Here is a 22,461-nt window from a genome sequence, read left to right as displayed (position 1 = left end):
CTCTGTACCATACTATCAGAGATTTTTGAGGCATTTTTCAACTTCGAAGCGAAATAATGAAACTTATCGTTGATTTGTTTAATTTTTTGCTTCAACTAAAATATTGTGTTCAACCGATGATCGAATGAATAAAATAATAAACACAAATCATTATTAAACTTTATTATAAAACAATGGATATCTTTTGCGACGAATAAACAACAAATGGGTATTAAAAAATAAAGTCGTTGTCAGATTCATAATATAATTAGGTTAACTAGACTTTTTTCTTTAAATTATGATACAATATAAACAATATTTATACAGCCTTTCATTCTCAATTTCATCTCCTCTAAAATCACTTCTTTTTCGATTCTGAAACAAAAAAAAACAACAATAACCAAAAGAACCAGCGAAAAAACCACAAGACTAACCTTCCGTTTGTTTCCTATGAAATTCTGAAAAGAAAAAGAAAACATGAATCAGCCACCGGGTGAAAAAATGCTACGTTTGACATTCAACTTTCGGAGAGCTGACATTTTTTTCAAACTGGAGCTTACCCATGTATTCTAATTGCTGTTTACGGTGAGCCTCCATCAGGGCGTTCAACTCGGCCTTTTGCCTGTTCAACATCTCCTCGAAAGTTTCCTCCTAAAAAAAAGGCAGAGACCACGCTGTACTAAACCTTTTTCCAAAACGAACACAATCTAAAGCCAGCCACTCTGTTTGCTCGAAAAGCAGTTACAACATTACAGTCCGGCCATACCAAGCCCGAAAAAAAAAATCGGAGATCTGTCCTTGGCACATGCTACGCCACCTATATTACGGGTTAAAAATAATAAATCTAAGAAAGCGAGACGTACGCAAGCGTTACACAACCAGAAGCCAAACCGAGAAAGATGCAACAACGAAAGCTGGAACAGAACGCAAGACCAATCCGTCATCCACCGTAAGAAGATAAAAAAGTGGCCTCGTCGGATCCTTACCGTCTTGACAAAGTAACTCTCCAAATATTGCTCGATAGGCACCACTGCCAGGCACCAAGGCCTACCGCAGCAACATTTGTACACGTTTCTGACCTCGGTCTGGTGAAACCTACCGCGGTGGTGATGGTGATGGTGAGGTGGAGGAGGGGGAGGAGTTTGGTGATGATGGGCGTGGTGACCGAAAGCCGCGTCGTGCTGTTGGGAGGCGTCGAACAACGACCGTCTATCTCCCCTGTTGATCCTGTGCGAGCTGGGATACTGGACGCCGTGTATCGTGTGATAGGGACAGAAGGCGTCGTCCGTGGGCGGGGAGAAGGCGTGGTCTTGCCTCCTGACCAGGTTGTGCATCGAGTTCGAATGTTTGAACCACAGATGTCGCTTCAGCAACTCGCTAGGGGTCTCCTCCACGCGCCTGGCTTCCTCCAGGAAGCAATTGGCGGTCTCGCAGGAGTAGTAACTCCTATCCCTGGACCCCCAGTCGTACTCCGAGAAATCCCTGGATAAATCCACGGATCTGGCGGAGGAATAACCGTGACCATGCGTCTTAACCGACGGCATACCGTGGAACGACTGCCTGGTCGCCAGTTTCGGATGCCCGCCGTACCTATCCTCGTTCCTACGCAACCTAGAGTCCCCGGGGAACTTCCTGGCGTTCTCGAACTCCAGGAAGTGGGCGCGGTCTCTGGGCGGGGATGAGAACGCCTCGTCCTCGGACATCTCGAACAGATCCTCCGTCTCCGAGTAGTTCCTGCACGACTCGAAGCTCTTATCCTCGTCGTCCGAGAGGTCCGGACAGCTGGCGTTTAGCCTCTCGGCGTCGCGCAACATGGGGCGCATGTACTCGGTGGAGGTGGCGTGGATGTCGGGCATGCTGCTGCTGTACACGTCGCCCTCCGGGGGGTGTATGACGATCTGGGGGTAGTCCCTGCGGTCGTCGAGGCTCGTCCTGGGTTTGGGGGGCGGGTCCCGAGGCTCCGCCCCCTTCCTGATCGGCATTATCGACTCGATGCCCTTCTTGAGGTCGTCGTACGAGACGGATTTGCGGAGGGTGCGCGCGGTCAGGTGGTGTAGGGGCGGCGGAGGGTTAGTAGAGGTCTTTCCACAAGTGATGAGGTTAGAACGGAGGGCGGTGCCGATAGGGGACGTATCGACGTCGACGCCATGCTTCTACAAGACAAAACAAAAAAAAACAAAAAGGTCTAAACTACTCGCAACAAAAATCGAATAGAACAAAAATGGGGGGTTAGAATTTTTCTTGTACACACACATACACAAGTCGTCGGGGTAGTTAGGTGAGTAAAAATCGTGAGGAGGGGGAAAACAACAACAACAATGAGGACGCTACACGAATATTAGTAAAGGAGGCTGTCGATTCAAAGTTTATACTCACTCTGACTCTTGAAACTTCGGATGGGAACTCTGAAAAACGAGAAATACAGATTAAAGCTAGGTTAATCACACAACCAATCAGGGAAAAATCACTAGAGCAACCTTAAAATCAAGCTCACCTTGGTTCGGAGGCAGACTTCCAGCTAAAACATTCGCTAAACTATTGAAAGTATCGTTGATTATAGTCTTAACGTCGGCCTTGTCCTCTTTGGGCGCGAGACCGTTACCTCCCGAATAAACTTGAGGAGGGGCAACAACTACTGCGGACTCTGACACCTCAGGCTTTTTCTCCTTAGGCGGTAAAACTAACTTATTTGGATCTGGCTCAGTAACAACACTAACCTAAAAAAACACGACAGTTACAGATGGCGCCAACGTTGACGTTTCCCAAGACCACAGAAAACCGAAGACTCACTTTAAATCTCGAAATTTTCCTCTCCTTTCTACCGGCAGCGACCTCAGACTCCTGCGGCGGCGATAGCTGACAGACGGGCGTCTGATCTTGCGCGACCTTAGGTTCGGGCGTCGCGGCGCCCACACCCTCCGCCCTCGAGTTGATCCTGGACAGCTGACTGCTGAACTCGCTCAACTGGGCGACCTTGGCCGCGTCCGACAGCGAAGCGAAAGGGCTGTGTTCCAGTTCGGCGACCGGCGACAGCACCTCTGCGGTCGCCGCCCCGCTGTGCGGGGAACCGGCTATCTCGACGCCCAACTGCTGGAAGAAGAAGAAGAAAAATCGAAGATAAAGACGAGGTAGGTCGCGGTAAATTCAAACTTACCGCTGCGCGGCTTATCGGCAAGGAGGAAGACAGTTTTTGCTGAAGACTCTGCAGGTGGGCGTCGTATTTGACGTCCGCGGTGGGCGTGGAAGCCTGGCTGCCCTTGGTCGAGTTGCTGCAACACGATAAACCATCAAATAAACATAAAAAACGCTAAAAATTCACGAACCTCTCCAAGACCTGCTTGATGTTGTCCGGCACCTTTTTGACGGGCGGTTCCTCGGCGGGCACGGCGTTCTGGAACAGCTGCTGGGCGGCAGCGACGGGCTGGGCCATCACGGCGATGTTGGGCACCGCGATGGGCGGCGAGGTGACGTCGAGCGGCGGCACGTAGGCGGGCGGCGTGACCAGGTCGACGCCCGCGGTCGCTGCGGCCGCCGCCGCCGCGACCACGTTCAGCATCATCGGTTGGGCGACGTGGTGGACGTGTGGCGCGGGCGGTAGGGACGAGGGGATGGGTACGGGTTGGGGCAGGTGGGGTTGGGGTACCTGGGGCGCGGGGACGTACTGTTGGGGCGGAAGGTTGATGGGCGCCGAGGTGGGTACTTGGGACAGGTTGATCGGTATGGGTTGGGGTACGGCGTGCGCGGCCACGGTCATCGTTACCTGGAAAATCAATTGAATAATCGTCAAGAAGTAAGTTTCTACTCAAAATAACAACGTTATCACTCTTGAGACTTGAAATGACAACGTAATAGTAAGCAACTTATTTTCCTTCTTTTATTTTATGTAATTTTTTTCTTTATTCTTTACTTCTTGATCAGTCATCATCGATATTTCTACTATTCTTCAGGCCATTATTTAAAAGAAGTTCCGATTCAGTACTGGAATAACCAATATCTGCTCAGTATCAGGTTCATTCGGTTAAATTGAAAATTTGTCTGAATGGCCTGAGCAAATGTGGATATATTCAAAGGAAGAGAAAGAAATGACAACTCAATCCAACTTGAAATTCGAAATGACAACGTAACTTAACTCAAGACTTGAAATGACCACCTAACCTAACTCTAGACTTGAAATGACAACGTCATCTATCTTGAGACTCAAAATGACAACGATGTAACCTAACTTTCGACTAGAAATGACAACATAACCTAAGTATCGACTCGAAATGACAATTTAAGCTAACTTTCTATTCGAAGTGACAACGATACAACCTAACTTGAGGCTCAAAATGACACTTTAACTAACTTTCTATTTGAAGTGACAACGATACAACCTAACTTGAGGCTCGAAATGACACTTTAACTAACTTTCTATTCGAAGTGACAACGATACAACCTAACTTGAGGCTCAAAATGACACTTTAACTAACTTTCTATTCGAAGTGACAACGATACAACCTAACTCGAGACTCGAAATGACAACGTAGCCTAAGTATCGTTACCTGGAAAATCAATTGAATAATCGTCAAGACCGTTTTCACGTTACGCGACGACAAAGCCCGGTTTTTGTTCATCGAGATCGCAATACCTGGGATATCTGCGGATGCGGCTGCGTGAGCACGTTCTGCGGTTGGACCTGCTGCTGAGACAGTGGAGGAGGCGCGGCCTGAGGGGCGAAGGTGGGAGGTCCTATGATATGCTGCGGCTGAGAGGACATCGGAATACTGTTGGGCTGACAGATGGGCGGCGTGACCGGCTGACTGTGCGTTATCTGCTGATACTGCTGCACTATCGGGGGCATCTGCTAAAAATACGTGAAAAGTTCGATCGAAACGCGATAGAAACAAATGAACTACTGACCTGTTGGTGTTGAGGTTGAAGCACCGGCTGAGGTTGCGGCGGGAGCTGGGCGGGCTGCGCCTGCACGGGCGCCGGTTGCGGCTGACTGACCACCTGTTGCTGTGGAGCCTGAACCGGCTGCTGCGACTGCGCCGCCACCGGCTGGGCGGCGTTCAGGACGGGCTGTTGCGTCTGACCCAACATCTGCTGATTCTGGGGCGGCACCACGATCTGGGCGGGCGGCTGAGCCTGCTGAGGCTTCTGAGCCGCAGCGGCCGCCGCCACCTCCTTCTTGGCCTCGCTCTCCGCCGAGTCCTTCTTGTGCGCCGGGTGCCCGCTGTGTTTCAGATTGTCCAGGCTGATCTTGAGCTGTTCCAGCGTGTTTATCATCTCCGGTCCGCAGACGGGCGCCGACTGTTCCTCCTTGACCGGCTGCTCCTCTTTCACCGACGCCGCGCTGGGTTTCTGCTCGACCGTCTTCTCTGGTTCCGTCTTACCGGCGGCCTCCAGTTGCCCTGAATTCTTCCTGGCGGCCTCCGAAGGTTCCGGAGCGACCTGAGGGGCCGCCACCACCTCGCTGACGACCTTCGGCGGCTCCTGGACCGGCTCAGCGCCGATCTCCTTGTCTTTGGGCACGTCCAGCTGACCGGAGAGCACCGGGCTCACCAGGAACCTGGAGATCTTCCTCTGGGGCACCTTCAACGCCGCCTCCGGGGTCTTGGATTCGGACGGCTTGGCCTCGTCGCCGTCTTCGTTCTCGTCCGGCTTCAGGATGAACATCTTCACGTCCACCTTCTGCCCCGGCACCAACTTGACCTCGCCCTTCTTCAGGCTGTCGTTCAGTTCGGCCTTCAACTCGTCGTCTTCGTCTTCGCGCTTCTCGGGGACTGCGGCCGCGCCGTCGGTGGTGGAGACGCTGGGGGCGTCCCTCCTGGTGGCGGGCGGTCTGTCGGTGACGTAGGTGTGCTCGGGCGTGTACTCGCTGGCGGTGCTCGTCTTGCGCGACACGGTGCCGCTGCTGTTCAGGCTCTCCCTCTGGCGCGCGGCGCAGTTGGACATCTTCTCCGTCAGCGACGATTTCAGTCCGGCCAGCGTGCTGTTGTCGGCCGTCTTGGCGGCCTGATCGGAGAACGGCTGTTTCATGAGATTCTGCAGGCTGGTCTCTTCTCGCTGCAACAGTGAAGAAGACGATTTAGCTTTTGTATCTTCTATTTTGAACCTGGGGCCGACGTTCGCCAGGTTCACCTAGACCCCGCGTAGTTTCCCACTATAGACGAAACTTTTCTTCATTACACAATTATATGTCGGTTATACAAAAAACATTAATCTATGTCGAACTTTACTTACTGATCTGTGCCTTCTATGTGTCTTTTTATGGGGGTGCCTTGTTAGAGAAGCATGCCTGACCTGTGTTAGTGCAGCGTGTAAAATAAAGAAAAAAAAAACCAATGATCTACATCGTAACGACGTCGTTTTCGTACAAATTACACGAGACATCCATCGTCAGGGTTCAGAATCTATGGCCGGATTCGTAACGTCATAAAAATAAAAACCTAACCTAGCTTTCCATAGGGAACTCTAACGATTTGTCAAAGTCAGCTAAGCGTTCGTTGTCGTGGGGCACACAAGCTTTTCCCTGCATTGATTCGCATGCTGTTTTGGTCGAGTATTGTGTTTTATGCATGTTTTTATAACTTGCTTAGAAATGCCTCTTTATAGTGATAATAAAAAGCTTTGTGTGCCCCACGGTAACGAACAATCAGCTGATTTTAACAAGTCGTTAGAGTACCCTATTCTCAATGACAACGCAACCTAACTTTCCACTATAAATGACAACTTAACCTAATTTTCCACTCGAAATGACAACGTAACCTGACTTTCCAACCTAAATGACAACGTGACCTAATTTTCTACTCAAAATGACAACGTTATCACTCTTGAGACTTGAAATGACAACGTAACAGCAAGCTGACTTATTTTCCTTCTTTAATTTTATGTATTTTTTTTTTATATTTCAATTCTTGATTAATTATCATCGATATTTCTACTATTCTTTAGGCCATTATTGAAAATAAGTTCCGATTCAGTATTGAAAAAACCAATAAATGCGCAGTACCAGGTTCATTCGGTTAAATTGACAATTTGTCTGAATGGCCTGAGCAACTGTGGATATATTCAAAGGAAGAGAAATAAATGACAACCCAGTCTACCTTGAAATTCGAAATGACAACGTAACTTAACTCAAGACTTGAAATGATCACCTAACCTAACTCTAGACTTGAAATGACAACGTCATCTATCTTGAGACTCAAAATGACAACGATGTAACCTAACTTTCGACTAGAAATGACAACATAACCTAAGTATCGACTCGAAATGAAAATTTAAGCTAACTTTCTATTCAAAGTGACTACGATACAACCTAACTCGAGACTCGAAATGACAATTTAACCTAACTTTCTATTCAAAGTGACCACGATACAACCTTGAGACTCGAAATGACAATTTAACCTAACATTCTATTCAAAGTGACCACGATACAACCTTGAGACTCGAAATGACAATTTAACCTAACTTTCTATTCAAAGTGGCAACGATACAACCTAACTTGAAATTCGAAATGACAATTTAACCTAACTTTCTATTCAAAGTGACAACGATACAACCTTGAGACTCGAAATGACAATTTAACCTAACTTTCTATTCAAAGTGACAATGATACAACCTAACTTGAGACTCTAAATGACAACGAAACCTAACTGTCGACTCGAAATGACAACGTTAGCTAACTTGCCAATCAAAATGACAATGATGTACCTGATGTAACTTAATTTTCGACTCAAAATGGCACCATAATGTAGATTGTCGACAACATAACCTAAGAATCGACTAGAAATGACAACCTAACTTAACATCGACTCAAAATGACAAGGTAAACCTAACCATCCACTCAAAATGACAAGGTAACCTAACCATCGACTCAAAATGACAAGGTAATCTAACCATCGACTCCAAATGACATCGTAACCTAACCATCGACTCAAAATAATAACCTAACCTAACCATCGACACAAAATGACAAGGTAATCTAACCATCGACTCAAAATGACAACGTAACCTAACCATCGACTCAAAATGACAACGTAACTTAACCATCGACTCAAAATGACAACGTAACCTAACCATCGACTCAAAACGTCAACGTAACCTTACCATCGACTCAAAACGTCAACGTAACCTAACCATCGACTCAAAACGTCAACGTAACCTAACCATCGACTCAAAACGACAACGTAACGTCATCGCTTCCCCTCCGAAACCCTCAAATTTCCACCCCCAAAGCCCCCGGACCGATTCTGAACCCTTCCATCCGTCCCCAAACGCATCTCGGACCTCACCTTCTGCACGTAAGGTTGGGTCACCTCGGGTATCCTGTCCGGATTGACGTTCAACTGTCCGATGATCTCTTTGAGGTGTTCGACGAGGGTGGTGTGCGGCCCGGCCTTGAGCAGTTCCTGCCTGATCATCCCCTCGATGATGTCCTGAGGCGTGGTGTCCGACCTGTTGAACTTGAAGCTGATCGTCTTCTGCTTGCAAAGCAGCTGACACTCGACCGTGCCGTCCGGGTGCACCTTCTGCACGATCAGCTGGTGACGGGTGGAACCGCCCCTCTTCCGTCGCGATTTGTCGTCGCACGCGGCGGTGTTAGTAGTAGTAGCGGTACTATCGTCGTCTCTACTTACTTGGCCTTCGGTGCCAGCCAGTTGCTGCTCCTCGTACAGGACCGGATCGGACTGGGTGTCTTTCCTCGTCTCCAACTGTTGAGCCTTGAGGTTGTCCAACGACTGATTGGAGATGTCCTGGAAGCAGAATCAACATTACCACCTTAAACTTCCACCGGGTATACCTCACCTCTTGTATCTGATTGTAGGAGGGTTGAAAATCCTGGGACGCAGAGGGTTGCGAGGTCGACGACAGCCTCCTCTGATCGTTGGGATGGCCGTCGAAGGAAGTCATAGCGGGTAGCGACGCCCTCTGTTGGGACTCCTTGACGACGACGGGCGCGTTCTGCTGGGCCAGTTTCTGCTGCAGCTCGGCGAGGTTCATGGGCGGGGCCTCGGTGGAGGACATCCTGTGATTGGCCAGCGACTGCTGTTGGGCGGCCTGTTCGCTCGGCTGTTCCGGAGGCTGCAAACAGAACGCGTAAGACTTGAGCGAAGAGACGCGAACCAACATACCTGCGCCGTTTGCTGCAAAGGCTGAGACGCAATCTGATTCTGCTGAACCATCTGGTTCTGCTGCTGTTGTTGCTGCTGCATCTGTCCCGGATACTGCGCGACCATCTGCGCCTGCTGATGATCCACCTGTTGCTGGATGTACTGTTGAGGTAAACCCTGCTGTTGGGCGTTTTGCTGCATCTGCTGTTGGGACTGCGAGGGCTGCATCTGCTGTTGCTGTTGAACGGGCGGTAGTTGTTGTTGTACCGGAGGTATCTGTTGCTGGGTTTGCTGAGGCGGCTGCTGCTGTTGGTACATCTGCTGAATGGGTTCCCCTTGAGGTTGGTACACCTGGTGTTCCACCGAGGTCTGAGAGATGTACTGCTGATACTGCTGGGTCTGTTGCGGGTTGTAACCGGACGGCGTCTGCTGTCCCTGGTACATGTGAGGCTGTTGCTGCGTTGTCTGTTGCGGGTATTGCGACTGTTGGGACGCCCCCTGCTGGGCGTACGTTGTCGGTTGGGTCTGCGGGGCCGGCTGTTGGGCGTACTGCGTCTGCGGGGTACCCTGAGGCGTGTATTGAGCCTGTTGCGTATACTGCACCTGCTGCGCTGTCCCCTGCTGCGTGTATTGTCCCTGTTGGGTCTGCGGGTTGGGTTGCGAGTACTGCTGTTGCTGAGTCGTCGTCTGCGGCTGTTGGTACTGAGCGGGTTGGGACTGTTGCGCCGGCTGTTGCGCGTACTGCGTCTGTTGCGCCCCTTGCTGAGTATACTGAGGCTGAGCGTTCGACGGCTGGCTGAACTGAGGTTGCTGAGTCTGCGGGGTTCCCTGCTGCGAGAACTGCGCCTGTTGCTGCTGTTGCGGTGCGCCCTGCTGAGTATACTGTGTCTGAGGGGTTTGATAAGCGTTCTGGTCCACGTAATGTCCCTGTTGTTGATAGCTTACGGTTTGTTGGGGGATGTAGCCCTGCTGGGGTTGAGACTGGTAGTTCACCTGCTGCTGCGACTGCTGCTGAGGGGGATAGTTGGCGTGTCCGGACGAGGGGGTCTGTTCCGCGTACTGTCCCTGCTGATACGTCTGCGGCTGGGCTTGTTGGAAGTTCCCCTGTTGCTGGGGTTGCGGGTAAATAATGTAACCTGCTTCAAAAGTGAAAGGTAACGAACGGCGCTTCTGTACGAACGACAAAACTAACCTTCGACCTGATGCACCATCTGTTGCTGCTGCTGTTGGGGGTCTATCTGCGCCTGGTTGTTCATCTTGTCCATCTGACTGTCGACGCTCAGTCTGTGCTCCACCTGCGGCGTGGCGGCGTGCAACAGTTCCGGCTGCGATATGCTGCTCAGCTTGTGCTGGTTATCCACCATGACGTTGAGGTAATCCTGCTGATTCTCCAGTATGTAATTCTGCTGCATGAACTGCTGCTGCTGGCTCTGCTGGGTGTGGATCGAGACCTGCTGCACCGGATCGACCGACTGCTGCCTCTGAAGGTTATGCTGCACCTCCGGATGTTGCTGCGGGGGCGGCTGCTGTTGGACCTGGTGCGGCTGTTGCTGCATCTGAAGCGGCGGTTGTTGTTGCATCGGCTGGGGCGCCTGTTGCTGCTGCTGCTGGGTCTGTTGGTAAACCTGCGCCTCTTGCTGCTGGACCTGCTGCGATTGCTGCTGGTATTGCGTGGTGATGTGATGCTGCTGGATCATACCCGGATCCTGCTGGGGCTGCTGAGATTGCTGTACGAACTGGAAAGAAAGACGCGTTAGGTTTATCGAGATTATCGGATGAAGCAAGCGAAATTCAATGGTTTTCCTAGCGTGACTACCGGTCTTACGTCGAGAGTGGAAAGGGACAACTTTCTGAAGCTGTTGCCCAATTTCCTGATCCGATAGATGACCCTCAAATAAGTAGAAATATCCTATAAGAACACAACGGATTGAGGTGGCGTCAAGACAAGACGGTACTTTGAGAAAATCACGATAACGACTAACCTGTTGAGATTGTTCCTGCTGTATGATGTTCTGAGGCTGTTGGTATTGAGGCTGGGACATCTGATTGGGCTCCTGGATGATCTGAGCCTGCTGGTTCTGCTGCGGTTGTCCCTGCTGGCTGTAATGCTGAGGCGGCAGCTGTTGCTGCTGCTGCTGCTGATTCTCCGTGCTGTTCTGCTGATAACTCGGTTGAGACTGGAAGCGAATCAGGGGTTGACGATGACCAAACGTCGCTTTGTTAATTTACCTACCTGGTAGACCTGTTGTTGCGACGGTTGGGCCTGGGGCGCCGTCTGTTGTTGGGGCACGTTCGACGGTTGCTGTTGCTGCTGTTGTTGCTGTTGAGAGATCTGCTGTTCCACGTGTTGCTGCAGGTACTGCTGATACTGCATCTGTTGGGCCAACGCCTCCTGTTCCTTGGACCTCTGCGCCACCCTCTCCTTCGTGATCTGCGTGATCTGCGCCTTCAGAAGCTGGGCCACAGTTTTGGCGTCATCCTCGAAGATGATGCCCGACTTTGCCTGGAAAAACGAAACTGATCCGTCACCGAATTCCGTCATAATTGACATGACAACGTCGAAATTTGACGGATCCGACGCGGGAGCATAGAAGGGAGAAGAAGAAGAACTTACCATTTCTTCCGAGATGGTGTTGGGTCGGTCGCCCTCCAGATCGAAATCGAACTGTATGGCTTCGTTCTCTTTATGCTTGTGGGTCCTCTTCTTGGGATCGATGACCCTCAGTCTGAACACGACCTTGTTGCCGTCCTGGGAAACGACCTCCACCTTAAGACCGACGTCTTCCTCGAAGAAGGCGTGCATGAGGAGGTCCTTCACCTTGGGTCGGTCCTCCTTCCTCGGTCTGATGCAGTTCTCGATCACGTCCTTGATGTCAGGAGACTGCACCTTGTCGAAACTGGCCGGTTTGACGCCCTACCATCCAAAAATCAACCAACGCTCCTCGAGATTACCAAGTTCTACTCACCGATATCACCTTCTTGTAGATCTGGGCCGGCCCCGTGCACTCAGAGTACGGGTACTCGCTGGTCGCCATCTCCAGCATGCACATGCCGAAGGCGTACACGTCCACGCCCTCGTCGTAGTGCTCCTCGTACATCTCGGGCGCCATAAACTCCGGCGTGCCTATGACCGACTTGGCGAAACTCCTGTTCTTCAGCGTGGCCAGCCCCAGGTCCCCTATCTTCACCGACCCCGTGGTGCCGGTGATGAAGACGTTGTCGCACTTGAGGTCCCGATGGATGATCGGCGGCGCCCTTGAATGCAGGAACGCCAGACCCTTGAGTATCTGTCGGCACCACGATTTCAGCACCTTGGGGTTGATCTTCTTGAACCGCCTCAGGTAGCTGCAAATGGACGAGGCGGATGGTTGGTTGACGCGAGAGGGGGTTGGGTCTAAGCTTCCTACTCACGTTTTGAGGGTTCCGCTGAGCATCAGCTCCGTGACCAGCACGATGTTCTTCTTCTTGGTGCCCGTGTACTCCCAGTAGTTGTAGAAACGCACGATGTTCGGGTGCTGGAGCTTCTTCAGCATCTCGGCCTCCTCGCGGAACCTCTGTCTTTCGGCCTTGTTCAGCTTCTTCTCCTGCAGCTCGCACCAGGCCACCGCCACGCCGGTCTGGGTGTCCAGGCCGCGGTAGACGGTCTTGAAGGCCCCCCGGCCGATCTGACGCGAGAACAAATGTTAAAGCCTCAAGAGAGAGGAAGTTTGGGGTTAGAACACTTTAGGGAAGATGAAAAAACCGACCCTTAGCCTCAGTGGACCTCTGAGGCTAAAAACAGAGCTCTGATGGGGGAACATAGTAGACCTAAAGGTGGCAGTGAACTGTAAAATAAGAGTCCCATGTCCCAGAGGCATAAAGGTCCTCAATGTCAGCCTTCACACCTCAATAACTGTACCTCTGTTTGATCCTGACCCACCAGGACACCATACTGATGATGCCGCCGGTCTGACACACCATATACAGGGTGAGTCTTTGACTCGTACACATTTTATGACAGAGGATTCTTTAGGTCAAAAGAAACAATTCTTCCATTTTTTCCAATTCGGCCCTGATAAAAAGATATACATAGCTATTTTAAGTTTTCATAATGAGCTATGCCACCCCTGGAAAAACGAAATTCCCTTCAGAATAACTAGCTAAATCTGTGACTCTACACAACTGTGGATCTTTTAAACAGAGTTGCATTCAGCCAAAGTACCCAATTTTTCAAATTTCAGATACTTTTTCATTTTTGAACATCGAATTACTCGAAAATGGAGCATAATACGAGAAAATATGAAGAATACTTTTAATACTAATAAATAAAATAGAAATAAATACTAATAATAAATTTCAGGAACCGAGAACTGTTCAAAATACGATTTTGTCCAACCAATTATAGTTTTAATAATCCGATAGATAGAGCATTAAGAGAGGCGAATTCTAGAGATGTTGATTTGTTTTCACTATCTATTTTTTCAATGAAAAGATACTTGGAAGGGAATCAAGTTTATTAATGTGCATATAATAAGATTTGAGTAAAAACTCATGTAAACCTTTCTGGTATTTGGTTCTTTTTTTTTTTTTTTTTTTTAATCAGATATTGTATAATTTATTTTGTAAAATGGCAAGGCCGTATGAATAAATAAATAAATAAAACGTTCAAATATTCATTAGATAGCGTCCAATTTAGTTTCAAGAGTTGGGTTCTTTGAATTTTCTGTATTTTCATGGTATGTAATGGTCATAATGAGAAAACTGGAAGACGTGGATGATATCTTGTGTTCGAAAAAGATTCATAAAATAAACGAAAAATTATATTACAAAATTCATTTCACTCGATGAAACCGTCTTTGAGATAAAACTAAAAATAATTTTTTTTAAGGTTTTTCAACACCCTGTATCTTTTAAACCGTGCCGATTCGGAAAAAAATGGTAAAGGAAAAAAGTGCTTCTTTTGACCTCTAGATAGTGTTAAAATATTTGTACGAGTCAAAGACCCACCCTATAAAATGACGTATACAGGGTGTCCCACGGAAAAATCAAAGGATTCTTCTGAAAATTCGGGTACTAGGGTTCACGCTTCTGACCTATCAGACTAAAATGTTTGCAATATTGCGACGTTGCCGCTTATACCAAAAAAATACTAAAACCTTCGTTATTTCAAATGGGACACCCTATTTATTATAACTTTATTCACTTCTCCATGCCCATCTGAGTATTTTTGTCGAGTACTTCCCTTATCCATATTCCTGATACTTTCGGAGATATAAACAAGGGTTTCAAAAAAAAAAAAAAACCAAAAACATGGATTCAACGAAATAGGTACAGAAAAGACATTGTATACTTTAGGAAGCTGAAATTTTTTGAAAATAGCTCACAGAGATCCTAACGATGAGTTTAGCGTAGAAAAAACTCGGTTCGGGATACACAGGGTGTTCCAAAATTCTTCGTCTTGTCACTCGATCCAAAAACGACAAAAACTTGATTTTTTCGAATGGAACTCTGTACTTTTCTTCTGATACTTTCAGAGAAGATCAAAATACGCATCTAATGATGTATTTAGCAACGTCACAACACTGATAATATTTTATTCAGATACATCAGAAGCGTAAACCCTAGTACCCACATTTTCAGAACAATCCCCTCTTCGTAAACTTTTTTTTTAACGCTCTCAAAGCTCCCAAAACTCACCTCCTCCTCGTACTTGAAGAACCTGCCGTCCGGACTGACGGCGATCGGCTTGTAGACGTCGTCCTCGTCCTCCACCTTGCCCTCCTTGCTCAGGCTCAGATTGACCACGACCGTCTGCTCGACGATGTTCTCGCTGTTCTCGGCGTTCTCGTCGTTCCTGTGCAGCTCGTCTATGGTCTGTTCCGTGATCTCGGTCAGTTCCGGGTTCATGAAGTAGTTCTTCGGTATGTTGTACATCGGCCCGATCTCCCTCAGTCGCTGATCGCTCTGCATCGTCTCCACCTCGTCCTCGGCGTTCGAATCCGTCTCGACCTGAAAGTAGTTAATAAAAGCCGCTTCTAGACCAACACGAGGGCGACTTACCGGTATCATGCAGGTCACGCCGCCGTGCTTCACAGACTTATCCTTTTTCTTCCTGCTCCTGCCGCGCTCCTTGTCCTGTGACGCCGCGTCGTCGTTGGCGGCGTAACCGCCGATCTTCGGGTCGGTCATCTCGGAGCAGCAGTCGTGGAACTCCTCGTACTCCTCGACGAAGCTCTTGGCGTCCAGCACCTGATGATCGACGGCCGACAGCATCTTGGACAGGGGCGACAGTATGTCGCCGGTGTTGCACCTGATCCGGCTCTTGTATTCTACGGGTAGGGCGGCCGTGGAGGCCACCGCCGAGGCCAGCTGCATCTTGTCCTGCGGCAGCTGCAGCCGGTTCTTCGTTATTATCTGCACGGCCATCTCGAACACGTCCTTCAGCACTTCCTTCACCACTGGCTCGACTTCCTCCCTCGACGCGATTTTCGAATCTGAAACGGTCGCAGTTGTGATTTAGGTTAGGTCAGAGGGGGAGGAGCCATCTGGAGATACGCCCCTTCGAAGGCGGGGCCGTTAGGCCACGCCCACCGACATGACTAACTAAGTCAACGGATCAGTAGGAAATTTTACATTTTTTTCTTGTTTTAAAGGTCTACATGATACATTCCCTCTCCCTCACGCTTTCGTAAGTAGTTTATTTCCTAGACGTCGTTATCGGGTTGTTTATATAATTCAGTAAGTGCAATAATTCGAGAGCCGTATTGGTTGTTGAGTCTATCGGTATGATTGTTATAATATTTTGTTTATATGGATGTATTTTCGGTACAGAAAACGTGATAAGATGGATATCACAATAGCTACTTTAAGGCAGGTTCAATAGGCTCATTGTTTCGAGAATTTTCGAAGTATCTTTACTTAAAACGTTGAAGAAGGTGGCATTCCAATAATTCCTACACTTTTGATTTTCCAACTGCCCTATCATAGTCTCAATTAGACAATTATGAAGGTTTACTAAGGATGCTACACCAAAATAAGAGTTTATATACTCTAACCATGTGAATAAGTTCACTTATCAGAAAAAACGATGAATATAAAACAAGAAAGATGAACTATAAACCGATAAAAAGAAAAAGCGCAACATTAACACAAACGCAAAGAGTTTGAAGTCGATAAGTAACAATTCAACGACAGAGACGGACGTTTTAAAAGGTGGAAATCGAATGATAAGAACTAAAAACTGCAAATATAACACATGGTAGACGGTGACAAATCGAATCTTTCAAAATTCACCTGAATACACACCAACGTTCATCGTCTCTTAGAATCTTTAGGGATTATCCCTTTAGGTCACACTCTTAAGTGTCTTTTAGCTTAAGAATCGAGTACCGATAACCACTCAGCGAATGCGTGAATCGCGAATACGCGCCGAAACGAGAGAATCCCGAACGGCGTCTTTGGCACCATCGTGTAGGACAAACTGAGTGAGCGACCGGTCCCTCTCGCCATTACAGAATCATTAGTCGCTCGGTATTTATAAAATAATAATCAATCAATGCGGCAGAGATAAGCCCGCCCGACCAAGACAATTAAATCGAATAAAGGTTCCTTATCTGAAAAAAAATAATCGCCCTGCCGGTTATCGATAAGGGTACCGTGTCGTCTTATGAATCAGCCTGCAATAGTAAATACTGCGCGAAGTTTGTAAACAACATCCATCCTTCCACGGATATAAATAGATTCTCCAGATAGCGATAAATATCCGCTGGTGGAAAACGATACGTTTCGCGTGGTCGGATCACCTTCTGCTCTTCTTCTTCTTCTTCCTCCTCCTCTACCTGCCGACCGCGGCCATGGTCACAGCCGGAACACACACACGTCTGGATCGGCTAATTTATAGGGTCAGATCGAAATGTTCTTCCATCTGACTACAACTGGTCGGATTTCAAATTTATCGAAAACGGATTGTTCATGTCAAAATTCTGACGGAGATCTGACGGGCGGGCATAGAACCGCGGCTGTTACAGTCACAGAAAAAAAAACAGAGAATAAAGAATGCCCAACACGTTTGTTTCTACCCAAAAACCACCCCACCGAGAAATTCCACGACCCAAGAACAATACCTTGAGGTACCCCATTATCGCTTGACCTAATCTACGATAGCTGACCACTCAAGGGAAAATAAGCCTAGATCATCGACCCACACTAAACTAAACCATAGAAAGAATACAGTTAGTGCCTGTTTATTCACCTACAGTTAAGGCTATTGAACAGTTTAAACTCCTGGGTAGAGTATATACCAAAAATAGACACAGGCGGTTGTTGAATTTGGAAAACGAAAGTCGACACTTTATAGAGAGGATGAATAAACCGACCCTAAGTGCATAATCCTCAATTGCCACTGAGAGCAGACAGATTGATTGGATTTATTGGATTATCCCTTGATAACTAAATCAGATGACTGAGATAAGGTGAGATTTATAAATGAAAACAATGTTAATTTACTTTTTGAGTGTGTCATCGATTAATTTAAAAAACCCAGCATTTAGCTTTTCCAATTTCGATTGAAATCTCTCCGAAAACTCGTACAGATTTTTTTCAATTTTTTTTTATTATATCTCACTGTATCTCCTAACTAAGGTACCATCGTGTGGCCCATGACGTATCAGAAACACAAATTAGTCACGAAATTTCACGCAGCCCATTTGTCTAGTCATTATTTTCGCCATTTACAAAAAGAGAAACGATTAGAAAACAAAAATATGATACACCCTTTTGAACTACTGCAATAACAAATTATCTTACAATTTGTTAACGATCTTCCAGATGACACACTTATTTATTACCAAAAAAAAAATATATTGGTGTAAAAGACCGTTGTTCTCATTTTAAGTGCTAATTTGTTAATGGAATCCTAATGTCATCATTTATTACCTCCAATACATTAAGATCATTATGACATTCTTGCTGACTTCAACTCCCATTTTAACGATTTCCTAAGAGATTTGGCAACATAGCGATTTTTTTTCGAAAAAAACACATCCCCTTTCATAAACTGAAAATAAATTCATTCGAAAAACTCGCGTACCTAAACGTCCAAAAAAAAAAATTCCAAAAACAGACCCGAAATTTCGGAAAATTTCAAAAAACTCAAAAACCGATAGATCGATTTTCACCAAAATTTAGTTCGATAGCGTCAAAATCACTTCTGCAGGTTGAGTCTTCGACTCGTATAAATATTTCAATGATAGATTATTGAGGAGCACTTTTTTCCTATACCATTTTTTCTGATTCGGCCCTGATAAAAAGATATAGCTATTTTAAGCTTTCATAATGAGCTGTGCCAACCCTGGAAAAACAAATTTCCCTTCAGAATGACAAGCTGAATCTATGACACTACACATCTGTGGTTCTTTTAAACAGAGTTGTATTCAGCCAAAGTACCCAATTTTCCAAATTTCACAGATACTTTTCAATTTTTGAACATCAAATTACTCGAAAATGGAGCATAATACGAGAAAATATGAAGAATACTTTTATTAAAACGTTCAAATATACCTTAGATATGGTACAACTTAGTTTCAAGAGTTGGATTCTTTGAATTTTTGGTATTTTCATGGTACCTCATGGTCATAATGAGAAAACTGGAAGACGTGGATGATATCTTGTGTTCGAAAAAGATTCATCAAAAAAATAAAAAACCATATTCCCAAATTCATTTCATTCGATGAAACCGTTTGTGAGATATAACCAAAAATAAAATTTTTATGGTTTTTCAACAGCCTGTATCTTTTAAACCGAACCGATTCTTCTGACCTCAAGAATCAACTGTTAAAATATTTGTACGAGTCAAAGACTCACCCTGTAAATTCATCGAGAAAAATGTTCGATAACATTTTTGGGGTCTTCAAAAAACCTGTTCCGTAATATCAAGTAGTCTAAGCCATTTAGACGGTGATTTAAACGTCACGCAAACGTCGACACTGACTGTCGGTCAATTTGACAGCCGCAAACGTCAAATAAAAGAGGTTAACCTACCATCCTTCGACTCCACGTTGAAGTTCAGCTCGTCGTCCGCGTTCTCATCGTCGAATATCTGTATGTTGCAGAACCTCTTCCGGAAGGGGGCCAGATTCTCGATTATGTTATCGTACGGTATGGACGAACAGCTGTGCGTCCTTATCTCCTTCTGCAACTTGGGCTGTTCCTCTTTGATCTTCGTGAAAGTGTAACGGTTCAAACTTGTAGTCGTCGTGACCGTCTTACGATGCTCAGTCTCCACCGTCGAGGTCCTGACCACCATGGATGCGTCCTTGGGGTTCTCCTCGGTCGTCCTGACCTCCCTCTGGGGCCTCTCGATCAACACCTCTGAAACATCCCAGATCAACATGTTTCCCCGGTTAGATCGAAAGTTTACTCACCGATATTGACCTTTGGCACCTCGTTGGGCTTCTCTTTCTTCGATTTCTTCTTGGCGTTTCCGATTTTCGTCTTAGACACTTTGGTGGGTTGGGGCTTGTTCCTCACAGAGGCCCCCACGAACACCTCATCCTCTACAGACCTGGATCTCGAGGAAGTTTTCTTATTGTCCTTTGTCGTCTTCTCGACGGTGTGATAACCCACATTGTTTATGTGACTAGTCAGGCTTTCGGAAGGTGTGGTATCTATGAATTCTATATTGTCTATCTTCTCTAGATCTATACTAGTGGCATGCTTCTGCGAATGTTTCGAGTTAGAATCCTGAAACAACGCGATAAAATGAGATTTTCCACACTTAAATTGGAAAAAATGGGCTTTACTACGATTAAAAATTATAAAAGTACTTGACGAAAGCGTGTTAGTAGAGAAAATAATGAAATGAAGAAATTTCCAGTAAATAATAACACTTTATTCAACTGTATTTGGAACAGTTTTAAACTTGTGACCTTCAACTTCCACTTGACAACACAAATGTCATTAAAACTGTCAATAATTGAGGTTAAAAATGCACAGTTGCCCGAGGTGAGGTTCAAGTTGAAACCGTGAAAAGGGTGGCCCCCTTACCTCTGCTTTTGATGTGGATTTGTACAGGGTCATCGAGGGAATGGCGATAAGAGGGGAGGAGGGACCGCCCAGAGGCCTGTCCGAGGGTACTGCCTCCTCCCCCAGCTCGCATGACCTTGTCGATTGGTTGGAGAGGTTCCTCTTGTGCCCGCTCTGACTCGACGCGTTCGACCTATTGGAGGGGTGTCTGCTTAACGCTTTGGGCCAAGCATTGAATCTGGACGAGATCTTAGAGCTGTTGGCACTGCTATCGCTAGCTTTTCGAGGAATTGTCGGGCTATTTGTACTGCACAAAAATTCAGCTTCAGAGATGGAAAAAAAAAGATGAAATACAGGTTTTCAGTGACAGGTTTTCTTCGAGACAAAGTAATTTGTATTCGAGTATCTTCGATTACGAAGAGAATCCAGTGGATCGCTTTATATCAACTCGTTTTCAAGCATTCGCAACTATCGAGGATCAGCTTTAATTTTTCAAGTTACAATCTAAGAATATAAACTGATTAACATACTTGACATCTAAATTTTTCTTCAAAACGAACACACAGTTCTTTCTACCAATTCGTCTAGACCAAAATATAATTTTACAACTGCTTACTTCTCTTCTGATGATACGAATTCCCTCGTTTTCAAAATTTTCTTTAATGTGTCGCTATTCAACTCTCTTCGTTGAACATCTATTTCAACAACCTATAAAAACAACCAGTAAATTACCAAATTATCACAAAGCTCTACATATGAACATTAGACAAATCCATAAATTACATTCTCGAACATTCCCCCTAAAAATCTATCAAAAAAATACTCTGAACAAACACTTTTCTGGATTAATTATTCACCAAAGTAAAAGTTGATAAAAAACACCAAATTATAATACAAATTACTCTGCCTGGATAAGAAGTAGTCATTATCGTAATCTCTTATGCAGATTAAGTTAAACTTTCATTCCAAATACTCAAGACCAAATTAAACCAACCAACAAATACGGAAACCTGTACTCTCACCAAATAAGCATAACAACACATACCTGCATTTATAACAAACAAATCTCGATACATAACCAACCAACCCATTGAAAAAACTCATCAATTCCCAAATTACATTTTCGCGCAAATTCTACAGAAATGAAAAGTAACAATCCTCAAAAAAAAACATCCTGTGATAATTCATCGGCTCATTATTGAAACATGACTCAGATAAAGGTGAACTGAGATAAACTTATCAGTGAAATTTAAAAATAAATTCTTTAGTTTCATTCAAATTGCCCCTGACGATTAATTAATTTCTTCAGACTCTCCGATTTTATCTAACCACAGATTGAGGAAAATTCTTATAGGAAATCTAAAACTATTTGAGGAAATCGGACGGGGTGCTGATAAGGAGTTGGCAAAAATAGTTTTGTTGTCATCAAGTACAGAAGTTTAGTACATTTGATAGTGATTTGTAGTTGAAGATATCGATACTGGAAATCTGGTGGGTGTTAGTAGGGTGACTGGGGGGGTACTCACTTTGCTTGGTCGAATTTTGGGCAAGACTGCCCCGTGTTTCTCAAGTTTTCTGGATGACAAGCTTCACACCTCCTCTCTCTCACGGTTCTAACTCCAAGGATGTGTCTATTTTTTTCATTTCTCAAATAATTTGGCAAACGTTTGATATTTTCTACTTCCAGTATGAAAACACAGTAGGGCTATTTGAGAAACGAACCCTAAAACCACACTTATTCTTCCTAGTACACTTCTTCAGAATTGTCTTATTCCTCTTATATGTTCATTCTTTCAGATATCACAAGTTTCATGTTTCTTCAGTCTATCAACCTCTCCAATTTTCAGTCTGGAAATTTCAATATTTGAAAAAGAGGAAAAAAATAACAATTATGACAAAGACCCTTGAAAACGGTACGTCACTGGAATACCATATGTCAAAAAAATAATCTCTTTTGACCATGAAATCTAATAAAAAAAGGAATACAATTTACATATGCGTCTTAATTCATCCCTTGCTTTCTTTTCACAGGGTAATCGATCAGAAATGACTGGAAATTCGCTAAAACGACATCAAAAAGCTCTAAATGCAGAGGAATTCCAATAGAGAAGTCCCTGTTTTTCAAGGTCAAAATTTTCATTAAAGACTGAAGAAAAGGTGTTGTCAACTGGGAGCACCTTGCTTTTGCAAGACAAATCCCGAATTTACTCCAAATTCCTTCAAAAAAACTTACTTTTCGTATTAATTTTGACTACACCCCTCTAATGTCTAATACGCGGTCATTTACGAATTTAACAGCAGATGTCGCATGTGATTGTCAATTTGACACTTTTGACAGACATGACAGCTTGGATTTCAGGATTCCACAATAACAAACAAAAAAAAA

At 45.7% G+C, this 22,461-nt stretch overlaps 1 protein-coding gene across 11 annotated transcripts; it reads right to left on the bottom strand.

The window, feature by feature from the left end:
• Window positions 1–230: 230 nt before the first annotated feature.
• On the bottom strand, window positions 231–22,431 carry LOC123320202 (actin cytoskeleton-regulatory complex protein pan1-like). Of its 11 annotated transcripts, XR_006538721.1 has the most exons (27): window positions 22,309–22,431; window positions 21,602–21,923; window positions 20,692–20,783; window positions 20,097–20,382; window positions 19,475–19,793; window positions 19,092–19,421; window positions 15,114–15,547; window positions 14,751–15,062; window positions 12,486–12,739; window positions 12,041–12,419; window positions 11,689–11,988; window positions 11,308–11,577; window positions 11,057–11,251; window positions 10,267–10,810; window positions 9,096–10,213; window positions 8,770–9,045; window positions 8,601–8,717; window positions 4,879–6,027; window positions 4,607–4,822; window positions 3,303–3,739; window positions 3,134–3,248; window positions 2,770–3,069; window positions 2,474–2,696; window positions 2,356–2,384; window positions 966–2,132; window positions 414–630; window positions 231–354 (listed from the first exon to the last, which is right to left on the bottom strand). XR_006538721.1 is itself a non-coding variant. In XM_044907408.1 (26 exons), exons 1-26 carry the CDS (start codon window positions 21,164–21,166, stop codon window positions 338–340), a joined length of 8,964 nt encoding a protein of 2,987 aa, XP_044763343.1. In that variant the 5' UTR covers window positions 21,167–21,181; the 3' UTR covers window positions 231–337. The 11 variants fall into 11 exon arrangements, 2 of the variants coding, with proteins under 2 accessions (XP_044763343.1, XP_044763344.1); XM_044907408.1 differs by lacking the exons at window positions 20,692–20,783; window positions 21,602–21,923; window positions 22,309–22,431 and adding an exon at window positions 21,121–21,181 and having other exon boundaries at window positions 414–437; window positions 540–630; window positions 20,097–20,398; XR_006538720.1 differs by lacking the exon at window positions 20,692–20,783.
• Window positions 22,432–22,461: the final 30 nt, after the last annotated feature.

The sequence above is a fragment of the Coccinella septempunctata genome, chromosome 9 (assembly GCF_907165205.1).
Source record: "Coccinella septempunctata chromosome 9, icCocSept1.1, whole genome shotgun sequence".
Lineage (NCBI taxonomy): Eukaryota > Metazoa > Arthropoda > Insecta > Coleoptera > Coccinellidae > Coccinella > Coccinella septempunctata.
This window is presented reverse-complemented; position numbering and strand designations above follow the sequence as displayed.